The sequence below is a fragment of the Alexandromys fortis genome, unplaced genomic scaffold, assembly GCF_014885135.2.
Source record: "Alexandromys fortis isolate MF-2015 unplaced genomic scaffold, M_Fortis_MF-2015_v1.1 scaffold_86, whole genome shotgun sequence".
NCBI classification, from domain to species: domain Eukaryota; kingdom Metazoa; phylum Chordata; class Mammalia; order Rodentia; family Cricetidae; genus Alexandromys; species Alexandromys fortis.
The window spans coordinates 143,643-157,546 of record NW_026067965.1 but is presented as its reverse complement, the minus strand read 5'-3'; the positions used below and the strand labels follow the sequence as shown (position 1 = coordinate 157,546).

At 48.8% G+C, this 13,904-nt stretch overlaps 1 protein-coding gene across 1 annotated transcript; it reads left to right on the top strand.

The window, feature by feature from the left end:
- Positions 1-5,537: 5,537 nt before the first annotated feature.
- On the top strand, positions 5,538-13,902 carry Ctxnd1 (cortexin domain containing 1). The gene is made up of 2 exons (XM_050153979.1): positions 5,538-5,669; positions 7,037-13,902. The coding sequence occupies exon 2, from the start codon at positions 7,096-7,098 to the stop codon at positions 7,273-7,275; it is 180 nt and encodes a 59-aa protein (XP_050009936.1). The 5' UTR covers positions 5,538-5,669; positions 7,037-7,095; the 3' UTR covers positions 7,276-13,902.
- The last annotated feature ends 2 nt before the right edge of the window (positions 13,903-13,904 follow it).

Here is a 13,904-nt window from a genome sequence, read left to right as displayed (position 1 = left end):
TGACTTACTACATGTGCTCCTAGCAGAAATACAGTCTTCTCTTACCTGAAGCAGTGCTATGACATGTTGCATTCTTGCCTGGGAAGCTTCTAAACCAGAAATGCTCAGATGTTGGAAGTTAAGCCCTGACCACAGTACTGAGTTCCCCTAGCTCCTCTGCCAATGCTCTGCCCGGTCCTAATGGTTGTCATGGTTTCCATCATCAGTTACCATGCACTCATCACCTTCTTCTGAGAGCCCAACTAGGTGCCCTGACAGAAGAGTGGAGGAGCCGGGTCCCCTCCCACCAGGCGTGAGATGGGTTCCCTATGGCCTGAGAGAGTGTCATCCGCTTAACCATTTTCTTCAGCTGGGGAGGTGATGCAGACAGGTCACCTTCTATAATGGCTCTGCTTCTATTTATAGAACTAACTGATGGATGCTTATGGCCAGCCCCGATTCGTGTTCCCCTGCATGAATTCACAATGCCGCTGCAGCCTGCTGCCCGTGCCTTCGGTGGCATGTTCCCCCACCACCTTCACTTTCTGCCCTGGGTGTCTGGAGGAAAGATGTCAGACATGAGTTCTCCTGGTCTCCTGGAAGAGCTAGTTCCAGGACAACTAGGGCTGTTACACAGATAAACCCTGGTTCATTGGTTTTTCGAGACAAACAAACAAAAGAATAAGAAGGCTGACAAGAGAGGATCAGAAGCAGTCAGAAATACAGATGGCACATGATTAAAAATAAAAAGATGCTGGGGGAGGAACTAAAAGGAGGAATCAGAGGTATCGGGGTGCGAGAGATGGGGAGGAGAATCACTGAAACACACTTGGTTTGAAAATGTCATAATGACAACTAATACCTTATATGCTAATTTTCTTTTCTTTTTTTTTTTTTTTTTTGGCTTTTTGAGACAGGGTTTGTTTCTCTGTGTTACAGTCCTAACTGTCCTGGAACTAGCTCTTGTAGACCAGGCTGGCCTCAAACTCACAGAGATCCACCTGCCTCTGCCTCCCGAGTGCTGGGATTAAAGGTGTTCACCACCACTGCCCAGATTATAGGCTAATTTTAAAAATAAAAAATATACAGAAATATTAAGTATGCCACAGTAGTGGAATCTCAATCTAACAATAGCATTAGTGGCCTTGTGAGGAGGTACACATACCAGTTGTGCCTGGTGGTTCGTGTGTGTAATCCCAGTTAAGGAGCAGAACAAACTCCATTTTGAGAAAGCACTCCCATTTTAGACAGGACCTAACTAGGGGAGTGAATCCAGCCCAGAAAAGTCATAAACACTTCTAAGGAACTGTGCCTACCTTGGCCAAAGTGACCCATCAGGGTGTCCAAACAACATCTGCTTGCTTCAAACATCCTTGTAGGTATCTGATTAACCGCTGCTTTGAAATTCTTGTCGGCTGACAGTCACTATTTTGAAATTCCTCTATACCCCAACCAACGAATTCAAAAGTTGTGTAAGTTTTACCCAATCCCGAAACGCCAAGGCTTGTGTCAACCTGCTTTGCGGTTTCTTTCTTTAAAAACCCCTTCCCTGAAGGCTCAGGGCTGTTGTCCCCACGCGCTGCATTGGTGTGTTGGATTGTGGTCCAAGCTATCTTGTATTCAATAAACCCCAGTGTGTCTGCATTGGACAGTGGCTCTGGGGTGGTCTCATTTGGGGGTTCCGTGTGATGCGGGCACAGCACCAGCACTCAGAGGGTAGAGATAGAGGAGCAGCCTGAGGTAGTGAGTGAGACCCCGCCTCGCAAAGAAATGAAAAACCAAACAAGACCCACAAGACCACTTCTGGCTCATTGTATCTGAGTAGGGTAGAAGGAAGTTGGAGCAAGTTTTGCTCACAACACTTCCTGATACTAATATGTGTGGTCATCTCAAGTTAATTTACATCAGTGCTTAGCAATAACTCTTGATACACTACCTGGAAAAAGTCTGGCTTTGCCTTGTGACCACTTAGCTCCTGGAGAACAAGAGCGACAACCAGGGAGCAGCAAACAAACACAACCAAGGACACTCATCAAATGTTTGCCGCAACAGACCTGTACTGATGTGGGCACAATTGGAGAGGGAATTCCAGAAATGTATTCTAAATTCTGAGGATGTTTTAATGTGTCTGCACAAGCAGATTCCCAGCCCTTCTGCAGCGTGCGCGCGCGCACACACACACACACACACACACACAGAGAGAGAGAGAGAGAGAGAGAGAGAGAGAGAGAGAGAGAGAGAGAGAGAGAGAGAGAGAGAGANCACACACACACACACACACACACAGAGAGAGAGAGAGAGAGAGAGAGAGAGAGAGAGAGAGAGAGAGAGAGAGAGAGAGAGAGAATGAATGCATGTGGAGGCCAAAGGACATCAGGTGTCATTTCTCAAGACCTGTCTCCCTTTTATTTCTTCTCCTTCATTGTACTGGAACTCGTCAAATAGGCTGGCATGCCACCAAGCTTCACATCTGGGTCTTCCTAAAGTGGGGTTCTGGAGATCAAACTCAGACCCTTCCTTGTGCTTCTGGGTACCTTACTGACTGAGCCATCTTTATAACCCCTCAATCAAGCACATTTTGACTCTACAACTTTTCGCTGAGTTTGGATTCATACTTACATGACTAAATACAAACAAACAGATAAGGTCTCACTTTGGGGGTATAAATGGCTGTGGTTGGCATGTTAGCAAATATTACCAATGCTGTTATGAGTTCAACTGAGGTTCCTCCAAGGCAAAGTCAAAGAGACGAGGATGGGCTGACAGCCTGCCCTGGGCATCTCCGATTTGGCCTGGTGTGGTACACAAATTTGCACATGAACCCTGTGTCTGTTCAGTAACTCAGTTGGGATTACCTTATAACTAGGTTTTTCTACCCTTCTGACTCAGACTTTGGTCCCAGATGCTACATTTTGGTTTATCTCACCCCCTAGCTTTCCATAGCATGTGGCAGGACTCTTTCCTGCTTGGCTCTTCTTCGCCCCAACCACACATGATACTACAGACTTTGACCAGTATGCAGGGTCAACCCAGAAGACACTTCTCACCTACATGTCACTTGTTCACCATGGTCAGAATCACCAACACCGACCTTTCTACCGGCAGCTAGAGGGTGGAGGACAAGCGCTGGCTTAGAGCACACAGTGAGAGAAGAGGGTGCAGTTATGTCCGCGCCAACTGAGCAGGTGACTGTGACGGCCTCCAGATCAGTCCCCAGGATACAGCAGCTGAGTGCCAAGTTGAGTTCCCTCCCAGGTGTCGTGTCCTCACTTTGAAACAGAGTTGGCTGGGTCAGGTGCCCTCCTAGTAATTAAGGCTAATGATATTTCCCCGCTGGGAGCAGTGTGGGGGAGTCTGCTCTTGGAGGCCACATTCCTGATTGGCACGTGCCCCTGGGGCAGGAGACACTGATCATATTCCCCTGGGGTGAATCTCCAAGATCTAGAGCCAGACAAGATAGGAGAGGGCCACAGGTGAGTCTGCTGAGGTCTGACCCACACAATGTACAAACTGTCTGATACTAACCTGAGGCCACTTGCCTAGAATGTTGTCAGTCGGCTCTTGAAAGACCAGAGGGCTTAGCTCTGCTCTGCAACCCAGGAGCAGAAAGCTCAGCGTTTCTTCCTCTGAGACCACGCGGAGACAATGCTGGCTGCAGGGCCTGAAGCCTAAAGAGGGGTGACAGAATCCTGGGCTCGCCACAAGTGCCACTGTGGCAACATTCTGCATTCCGAAACCACAACCAAGCCCCGTCCTTTCCCCGCCTCCCAAGTTTCTTCATCTCTGAAATTCTCAACTTATAAAAGCAGCATACTTTTTTAAAAAAGAAAACTCTAATGGGGCCCAGTGAGATGACTGCGCAGCCTGATGATCTGAAATAAGGCACGCACTCACATGGCGGAGAGAGACAATCTTTACACACGTTGTCCTCTGACCTCCACCATACATGAGCCATGGGATGTGTGAGTGAGGAGACACACTCGCACCAAAAGTGTGATTTGAAAAAAAAAAGAGACAAGGGACGGAGAGTGAGTTCCAGTTACCGGTGTGAATGCCGCAGTCTCTGGGGGGAGATGCGCCTATGTCTGCATCTCCCCTAGTGCACACTCGACAGAGAGAGAGCAGAGAGACAGGCAGCTCACGTCTGCATCTCCCCTAGTGCACACTCAACAGAGAGAGAGAGAGAGCAGACAGGCAGCTCACTGGCTCTGAGTGTTACAACTCATTCAGCTTTTCTGCATGTTTGAGAATACTGATAAATATACCTCTAGAAGATGTTATCCCCCAAATTGGCAAAACATTAAAAGTTTAAAAAGCCCTGGGCATGTAAGGAAGGACTCTAAGTCAATACTATGCCACAAAGACTTGTGCATCCATATTTATTATGATGCCATTCACAATAGCTAAGAAATGGGACCAACTTAGATGTCCATCAACAAATGAAGGAACAACAAAAAAGGGACACATATGTAGTGATATCGTATTTGTGTTTTTAATAAATAAAGCTTGCCTGAAGTTCAGAGAGTAAAACAGCTGTACTGATCAGCCTTACAGACCAGGCAGTGGTGACACACACCTTTAATTCCAGTAGCCACACTAGTTTGCGATAGAAACCGGGCAGTAGTGATGCATGCCTTTAATACCAGCCCTAGAGAGGAATAGGAGATGGGAGGAGACAGCTCTCAGACTCAGTCTCATTCTGAGATTCCTGGAGGCAGGATCTTCATTTCAGACTGAGGTAGAGGGAAGAGTCAATGGTTGGCTCTTTTGCTTTTCTGACTTTCAGATTGAACCCCGATTTCTGTCTCTGGGTTTTTATTAAATCGTGCTACACACGTACACAAAGGATTTTATGTGGCCATAAAGAAAAATGAAATCATCATCTTTGCAGGAAAATGGATATGACTGGAAGCCATTATGTTAAGTGAAGTAGCTCAGATGTCTCTTCTCTGAGAACTTTAATTTCATAACTGTGTATAGACATAGGGAGCTTTGGGTATAGGGCTTGAAACTAAGAGGGGGCAATGGGAAGGGGAGGCGAGAGATCATAAAGAAGGGCTGGGGAGGGGAAGGAAAAAAGGAGACAGAATGAGTGTGACATCAAATCACGATAGGAGCATCTCACCAGGGATCAGTGAGAGCAGGAGAGAAGGGGAAATCAGTGAAACACAATAAAGCGTGTATGAAAATTCCATAACGAAACCCATTTCTTTGTATGCAATTTTTTGTTTCTTTGTTTTTCGAGACAGGGTTTCTCTGTGTAACAGTCCTGGCTGTCCTGGAACTTGCTTTGTAGCTCAGGCTGGCCTCTAACTCACTGAGATCCACCTGCCTCTGCCTCCCAAGTGCTGAAATTAAAAGTGTGCGCCTCCACCGCCCAGCTTTGTATGCAATGTTTAAAAACTAAAACTAAGTGGAACAAAAAAAAACCAAAGAAAATCCATCATGAGCCGGAGAGTGTGTGGAGGGGCTGCGGGGCACCCTTCCTTCCTGTCCAGTAATGGTCTCACTTGGGGTAGAAGTCTCCAGAAGCAACCACTCCTCTGTTCTGTTCCAGTCACCTGCGGCTCTGCTCTCTGAGAAGTCACGCTGACTCGTTGGCTCTGGCTGTGATGTTCTGTTGTCCATCTTGGCTGCCGGAGCAGCTCAACCCAGGGGCTTCCTGAAGTGGTGACCACTCCAGCTGGCAGGTCGGTGGTCCAGGAATGGCTGAGGACAGAGGGGACCTAAGGGGAAATGAGGATGCTTTGAGGTTGGGGTTGGGACGTTGGCTGTCAATTACCTGCTTTGTAGCTAAGCTTCCATATTTACCAAACTATCCTCTGTGGAGTACTGGGCAGGCCTCTCATTCTTGCCGCATACCGAGCCCCCCCCCCCCCCCCCCGTGTCTGCGCTCTGTGCGCTGGCACCCAGTTCACGAGCTTTGGGCAAGGGGGCTGGAGGTTAAAATACACAGACACACATAGACAGAGAGACAGCCACACGGGTCATCCTTGAATTCCCCAAGAATGCCCCTTTATTGTTCAGGGGCAGATTATATAGAGATAGCCACGCCGCCAAACCCACCAGAAACCACTCTCCTGCCATCAGGAACTCCTGAAGGTCTCGTGCTCAGAGCAGCTGTAGGCACTCAGATCAGAGGATTACAAGAAATTCAGGATCTGGGGTCTCACTGCTCCCAACACATTCTCATGTTCTTTGCCCTGCCATTGGCCTCTCTGGGAACCAAGCTAAACCTCCTCGCCTGTCCCGCCCCAGTCCTATGTCAGCCCATCTATTTGTCAACTGGCCAATCCCAGGGCCAGAAGCTGTGCTGGACTTTTGAACACGGGATCAATTTTATTTAACACACAGGTCCCCATAAGGCAGGTAGGGGCTGGTTGTCTGCACTCAGCAGGGGCAGCACTGGGCCTGAAAGTCTGGAAGGCACCCCCGGTGTTTGAGGGATGGCCCAGACCCGTTACAGCAGCAGAACGGCAGACCAGGGCTGGGCTCTGCCTGACAGCTCCAACCCTTGCACCTTCTGTCCCCAACACATCTTTCAAGACAGGCTGAGCCCCTGATAGTCCTGGGGAACCCCGGAAGAATGTGCCTCCCACTCCTCTACGGCAGCAGCTCTTACCTGCCTGGGAATACTGGTTGGTCGGCCCTCTACTTCTTTAGAAGTGTTCTATTGAATACTTTAAAAATATCCTCCCCCCATTTTTTTTTTTTTAAAAAAAAGTGTTTTGATTATGGTCTGCCCCTGCATTTGCTGAGTGGAGCGTGTTGCCCTCATGACTTCCTGAAGGGCTTTAGAATTGGAGGTAAGCACAGGGCACTGCCCTCAAGGTGGTCCCTCAGCCCATTCCACCATGTCCTGCTGAGAGTCACTGTCATGTCACCACCTCCACCCTGGGGTGTGTATTGCTGGAAATAAAGATTGCCTACAAGGTAAGAGGGCTGTGACCATCGGCGCCCCTAAATGGGGGTATCTTTAGCAGTAAGCTCTTGACCTCGGGGATGAATTACACAGACAAGTGACCCCGACTTCCTCACTGACTGACTCTCTCTACAGGGGTAGAAAATGGTTCCAGTCAGACCGGAGACCTGGGAGCCCACAGTCACAGCTGCAGGATGGAGGAACCCACTCCAGAGCCAGTCTATGTGGATGTGGACAAGGGGCTGACCTTGGCTTGCTTCGTTTTCCTCTGCCTCTTCCTCGTCGTCATGATCATCCGCTGTGCCAAGGTCATTATGGATCCTTACAGTGCCATTCCCACGTCGACCTGGGAGGAGCAGCACCTGGATGACTGAGGCGCAGGACGTGTCACGGGACCCTGGGATGCACCTCTTTCTACCCTGGCCGAGACCCGACAAGCACTTGGAGGCTGGGAGTGACTATGACCACTCGGAGGTGGAGAAGGCTCGCCTTCACCTTATTGGTTCTCGCATGACCGCCGGAGGGAAATGCCAGCATGTTGGAGGCGAGGCATTTTGGGAAAGCCTGGGAAGGATGCTAAGCCATGACTCAGGCAGGTGGCGTCTATTCTGGGACTCCATTGGGAGACTGCAGGGTGATGGCCCCCTGTCTAGGCTCCTGCGCATCTTTGGAAAATGAACAAAGAACAGATACTCTGGTCTGCAAACAGTGGTCAGGGGGAGACTGCCCTTCCAATACACAGCACAGAGAGGCTGCTGAGAGCCCAGGACTCTTGCCCACAGCCTAGCAGCAGAGGGGCAGGAAGAACGGAAAATTCAGGGGGCTTCTCCTGCAAATTCTCACAAGGCACATAGCTACTTCCAAACAGTGTTTTGTTTTTTTTTTTTAACTAAAATATAGAGGGGATATATTTTTCCTGTTAAGAATGAGATGTGCATTTTGAACACTTGGGAAAATATAGAAGAAATATAATAAAAGAAAACTACAACTACAAGAAAAGGATGTGCAAAGCACTTATAACCCAACTTCCCAGAAGCCATCATTTTGATATACTTCTCCAAGTCTTTTTTACAAGAAATTTTTTTAGTAATTCACACCGTATGCATGATGCTGCATTGATTCATACGAGAGCTCAAATACCTTCTGCCTCTCAAGATACCATGGCTGGTTTCCGTGACTGAGAGTGTACTGTCTAGGTCGTGACTGAATATGGTCCTTTTCTTTCTCTTTAACATTTGCACAATGTTCTCACCCAAATTACTTCACCCAGCAACCTTCAGAAGCTCTGCATCCCTGGAGCTCCAGGCAAGATCTGGGTTCTAGTCCTGCTTCAGCTACTCAAAGGTTGTACGATCTTGAGAAAGTCACCTCCCCTCCAGGTACCTCAGTTTCACCATTGTAAGATGAGAAGGGGGAGTCTGCCTGTCTGTCAGGGAAAGCAGCCATGCTACTGCGGGAGCTGAGACTAGGCTGCTGGTGATCACTCTTCTCTGGTCTTTCCTTCATCCACTTCTCCCACACACTGTCACTGGCATCTATGACCTTGCTGCAAGGGTTCTAGGTCAGAGCCCACATCCCCTTCCCAGCCTCCAATCCCTTGTTTTTGTTATATAACCCCTCAATAAATCAGCACCTGTGAGCGCCAATTTCCTCATCTATAAAACAGGGGATCACATCTACCTCACATGGTTGTTGTGGAGAGAAGATGGAGAACGTGAGCAAACAGGGGTATCCCTTCCTGAATCTCTCACTCTAGGGAAAGAACCCAAGCCTTCCAAGAGCCAGAGCTCCCAGCCAGTGCCACTGGCCTGCAGGACATTCATAGACACCTCCTCAACACATGACACTCCCCGAGTCTCCAGACACGCATGGTTGTCGCTACTGTCCGTGTTATTGCATATGTGAGGTGCGTCTACTGTGTCCTTCCAGGGTAGGACCTGCTGCCCTATCAAAAGAGACCTGTGCTGTGGCCCTTAGACCTCCCCCATCACCTACACTCAAGCCATGGGTCACCATGCACCTCAGGCTACCCGGAAAAAGGTTTCCAAAGCACCGTCACTGCTAGGTGATCTTTAAAGGTGGACAGACGCTGTTGAGGTGGCTTTCCAGGGCATGCTCAGTCTCTCTCTCTCTCTCTCTCTCTCTCTCTCTCTCTCTCTCACATACACACACACACACACACACACGCACAAAGAGACAGCTGGCACAGACTCCAAACATGGCTATGAGGCATCACCTTCAGCCAAGCCCTTCCTCAGAAACCTACCTCACAGATGGGCAGGCATTTCTACAGGAACCTGTTAGGATGGGTTTGCAAAGTCAGACAGGGCCTGTTCCCAGCTATTAATGACAGAGCAGCAGGGATTGAGAAGACATCTGAAGAGAGCTCTGAAGACTTGCTTCTGGACCTTTTCCTTTTGGAGGGAAAAAAACGGGATGCCCCAGGCTGTGTTCCTCAGACTGCACGCTGAGGGAAAACCACACCTTCTCAGGAGGAGGCTGCGGGAGGCTGCGAGAAGCCCCTCTTTCCTCCTCAGGCCTACAGACTTGGTAGACTAGAATCAGACTAGGCAGCCTGGGCCAGACCCCGGGATGATAGCACATTCCTGTTTGAGAAGCACTGCCAGGACCCCTGGTTTCTGACAACGTCCCAAACCTAGACGTCCTAGTACTTTTCACCTTGTCTCTTTGTGCTGTTTTCACGGCGGCGTGGGGAAAGAATCCACTGCCCGGCTTGTTTGAGAAAAGAGATGTGATTTTAAAATCCACTCCGCCCCTCCAGAAGCTTCCGACAAGCCAACAAAGCACCCTCCCTTCTCCTGTCCATCCTCCTGCCGGCTGCCCCTTGTTTGAGACAGTCTCTTCTTTGTTCACCACTTTAGAGCCCAGGTTAGGCGGCCCATGAGCTTTCAGGGATTCTCCTTTCTCCACCTGCCACCCCCCACGGAAGTACTGAAATCACAGCTGTGCACTGCTGGCCCCACCCACCTTTGCACTTACGTTCTGGGGATTCAAACTCAGGCCCTCACACTTGCACAGCAAGCACTTGGCCTCCTGAGCCAATCTCCCAGCTTCCCCCACTTTCATCATGTTTAAGGTCAGTTTTTAAATGGATCCCCTCGTGCATGTGCATAGCAAGGCAGACCATGACAGCAAATACGTTGCTTTCCTTTTTCCTCATTGTACGTGTGCTGAGAAGGATAGATAGAAGTGGCTGGGCTGCGCCTGGGGTTGGCGCTGGAAGACTGAGAGCCGACTTCGGGCAAGAGTGAAAGGGAGGTCCCTATCTCTGTCGCTGGGTCACACGAAGGCAAGAGAGAGGTGGAGAATTTCAAGGTGTTTTTCTCCTGTGCTTTCTGTTCTGAAGGATGGAGGACGTGGTCCTTTAGTGACCAGAGCACCCGCATCCGTTTCTGCTAGCTGGACAAAAGCCTGCAGCTGTGGGTAGAGAAGGAAACGCTGCAGCAAACTATCAGGCTGCAGGCTGGAAGTCGGCAGAGAGGAAATGAAGAGAGGCTGGGGAAAGGGATAGCTGTGGGGTCAGCTACAAGCCAGAGAAGAAGGCAAACTCTCTGGCAGGAAACGGATGACAACATCTCCAGACAGCGGCATCTAAAGGCTGGGTTCTGGTTGCTGCCTGTGATGTGCTGTGTGGAAGTCCCTAGGTGTCACCTCAAGCTCTCGGCAAAGGCAGGCGCACGGTCCTTTCACGCCTGTGTGACCTCAACAGTGGGTCCATCTCCGTTAGACGGCCACAGAGAGGGCCCAGGTGGCCCAGAGACAGATGGGGTAATAAAAATATGCAGAAGCAGGAAATCCAGATGATAGGCACCAGAAGGAAGTTGGTCCCTGGGCATGCTTAGAGGACGGGTGTGACGGGTGTGAGTGGCGGGACCCCGCTGCCCGAGCATGGCATATAAATTGCCACCAGGCCATTTTATTTTTCCAATTAATTTTCAACAAACTATCTTTTTTTTACTATACATACCAATCCAAGTTTTCACTCTCTCCCTTCCTCCCACTCCCTCTACATACCTCCCACCCCACCAATTAATTTTCAAATGTCCACATTTTTTTTTTTTTTGGTGGAGTGGTTGCATCGTTGAGTATGGAACTCATGGCCTTGTACATATGAGGCCAGCGTTGTGTCGTTGATATTTGCCCCTAGCCCCACATGTCCTTGCTGGAATGAAAAACCCCAAAATTGCCCCCAAGACCCCAGAGGTCTTCAAAAGAGGCCAGTCCTGCTTTCAAGCACCAAGTGGAGATAATTGCAAAGTCTTTTGTCTGTGAGACCGGGTCCCTGTCCCATGGTCTTGCTGTTGAGAATTGGACTTGCCGTGTAGGATGGATAATATCCATAGTAGTCCCTGTAGCTGCTGGCCCAGGCTGCTGGGAAGTGATCACACTGAACCTCCCACATCAGTTCTGGCACAGATACAGACAGGCAGCCTCAGTTATACACCTGCTCCTGTCCTTCGGCACTGACTCCATAAGTCCTTGACAGTCATCTCCAGAGACCACAGAACTAATTAGGAATTTGAACTCTAGACTTACAGATGTATCAAGTGTCCCAGTGACCCCTTGGGCTCTAGTGGGAGCTCCTTTGCCCCTGTGGGATATCAGTAATCCCGTAGCTTGTAGGCTATGGGAAAATGTTGACGGACAGTGTGGCCATCCCCTTTTCTGTACACTGGTTCACCTAATAAGCCCCAAATGGCACAAAAGCCATCTTCCAAGTTACCAGACTCCCACCATGTTCACTGGTAGAAGCAATTCATTCTGAGTCACCACAGATTCCCAATCCAGAACATATACGGTTATTATAAGGGTGGAAAAGTCAGTTTCATGAGTCACAACCCCCCTACCTGGAAGATACGTTAACATAGCCATGGTAGAAACAGCATGGGGTTCCTTATGATCTTAAAACTAGACATGCCATATGATCCCTCACTGGGGTTTATCGGTGTATCTAAAGGAAATGAAACCAGAGTCTCTAAGGACTCCAATCCCACATTGATTACAGCACCAATCACAATAGCCAAGAGCTGGGAAGCTTATATTCATCAGACAGCAGATGAAGACAATGTGGTATCTAAGCACAGTGGGATCTGATTCATCCATAGGAAAGAAGAAGTCTTGGCATTGGGACATGATGGAACTGGAGCCAAGTACAGAAAAGCAAGTACTCGTGATATCACGGATGGAGTCAAAACTGTTGCTTACCCAGAAACTGAGAGGAAAATGGTGGTTACCAGAAACTGGGGGAGGAGTGGGGACCCTGGTCACTGGGTCCTAAGGAAATCAGTTCTATTGTATTTCTATGCTGTTGATTCGAAGGAGCTGGGAGAAAGGGTTTTGAATGTTTCTACCACAACGAAGTAATGTTTGAGGTGATATTATGGGTTGCCCAGACTTGGCTCTGCACAATATACACACATATCAGCACACCCTATGATATGCTGTAAATATGTACAATTTGTGTATCAGTTTTAAAAAAATAAATAAAATATAAAAGGTGTAGATATTGCTGGTTTTTTTGTATGTCAGTCATTGAAATGAAGTCTTTCAAAAAAAAAAAAACCCATTCTATACTACAGTTTTGCCAGCCGTTTCTGGGGGTGGGAGGCAAGGTAGACGGAGAGACAGTGTCCCCTGGGGGGGAAGGCTGCAGCTTCTGCAACTCCCTAACACATTGCTGCCCAGAGCGGTGACTAGGGCACTGTAACCCATAAACTCTATTGCCTCTGGGTAGGTTGAAATACGTTCAGTCTGTATTTCTGAAAGCACACATGCTTTGGCTAAAAGACCTGTAGGAATCAAGCTGAGACTAATCTGGAGGCTCCCTCTCTGAGTGGGTTCTGTAGAACCCAGAGGTGCTATACGGGCCTCAGAGGAAACTTTGTCACCGATAGTTCTCCTTGATTATTGACCTACTGTCTACTGTACCACGCTGTCAACAGGCCAGGCAACGCACTCAACCACGTTCTGAATAGAGTTAAGGTCTGCTCTGTGTTTGGAATGAGAGGCATCCCATGTCTGAACCTGTAAGCCAGGGCATAACCCAGCAGTTGGGGGACGTGACTCCTGTTTGTTAAATAGAAATACGTGCCTATCTTACGATCTCCTAAACATTTGCACACATACCCTGCCATGACTGCGACTATCAGGGGAACTTTTCTTTGTAGCGGGCAGGGGTTACTATGGAGTTTCATGAGGGGTCGAACTGGAGAATAAGTGGCTATTGCCGTGGCCTAGTGGCCCCACGCTAAGATATAAATGGAAGGAAATAAGCAGACGTCTATAGCATCCTCTCTAAGGCTCAAGGAACACTCCAGAAGAGAGAGGGGAAGGCCGGAGGAAGGGGCGGAGTGCTGTGTAGATATTTCCTCTAAAAGGAAGGTAGGAGTAAGGGTTATGAGACACATCAACAAAACGAGGAGCTCAGGAAACTCCTAAGACTCAGGAAGGTCAGAGAGGTACAAAGCTCATGAATGAATAATGAAAGGCATTAATTATTAGCAGGCCTGGATTCTCACTCATCGAGCCCAAGAAGAGCCATGGTGATCTTATCCTCTTCCATCTCTCAGAAACTAGGCCAAGGCGACGGTGTAGATTGGGCGGGGACAGAGACTGGGCAGCATCTGAGCTCCAATGGGTATGAAGGATAAAGATGAGCACCAGGACCCTCGCTCATTCTGTCCTTGGCTCAGGTATACACGTTGGACTTGGTTCCGTGGTGACAGCCACGAGAGAAAAGAGAATTTTGCCAGATAACCTGCACTACAGATTTGGAGCTTTAAGTCTCTATAATAATCCCCCCTCTGTGTGTGTGCGCGTGCGTGCATGCATGCACGCGTGTGTTTAATGTGTCTTTCTTTCCATCCTTACACATGTGTATGTGTATATGCATGCATGCATGCCGTGCATACACACACACACACACACACACACACACACACACACTCTGGGGACACACTTCAGGGGCCATTCTCTTCCCATA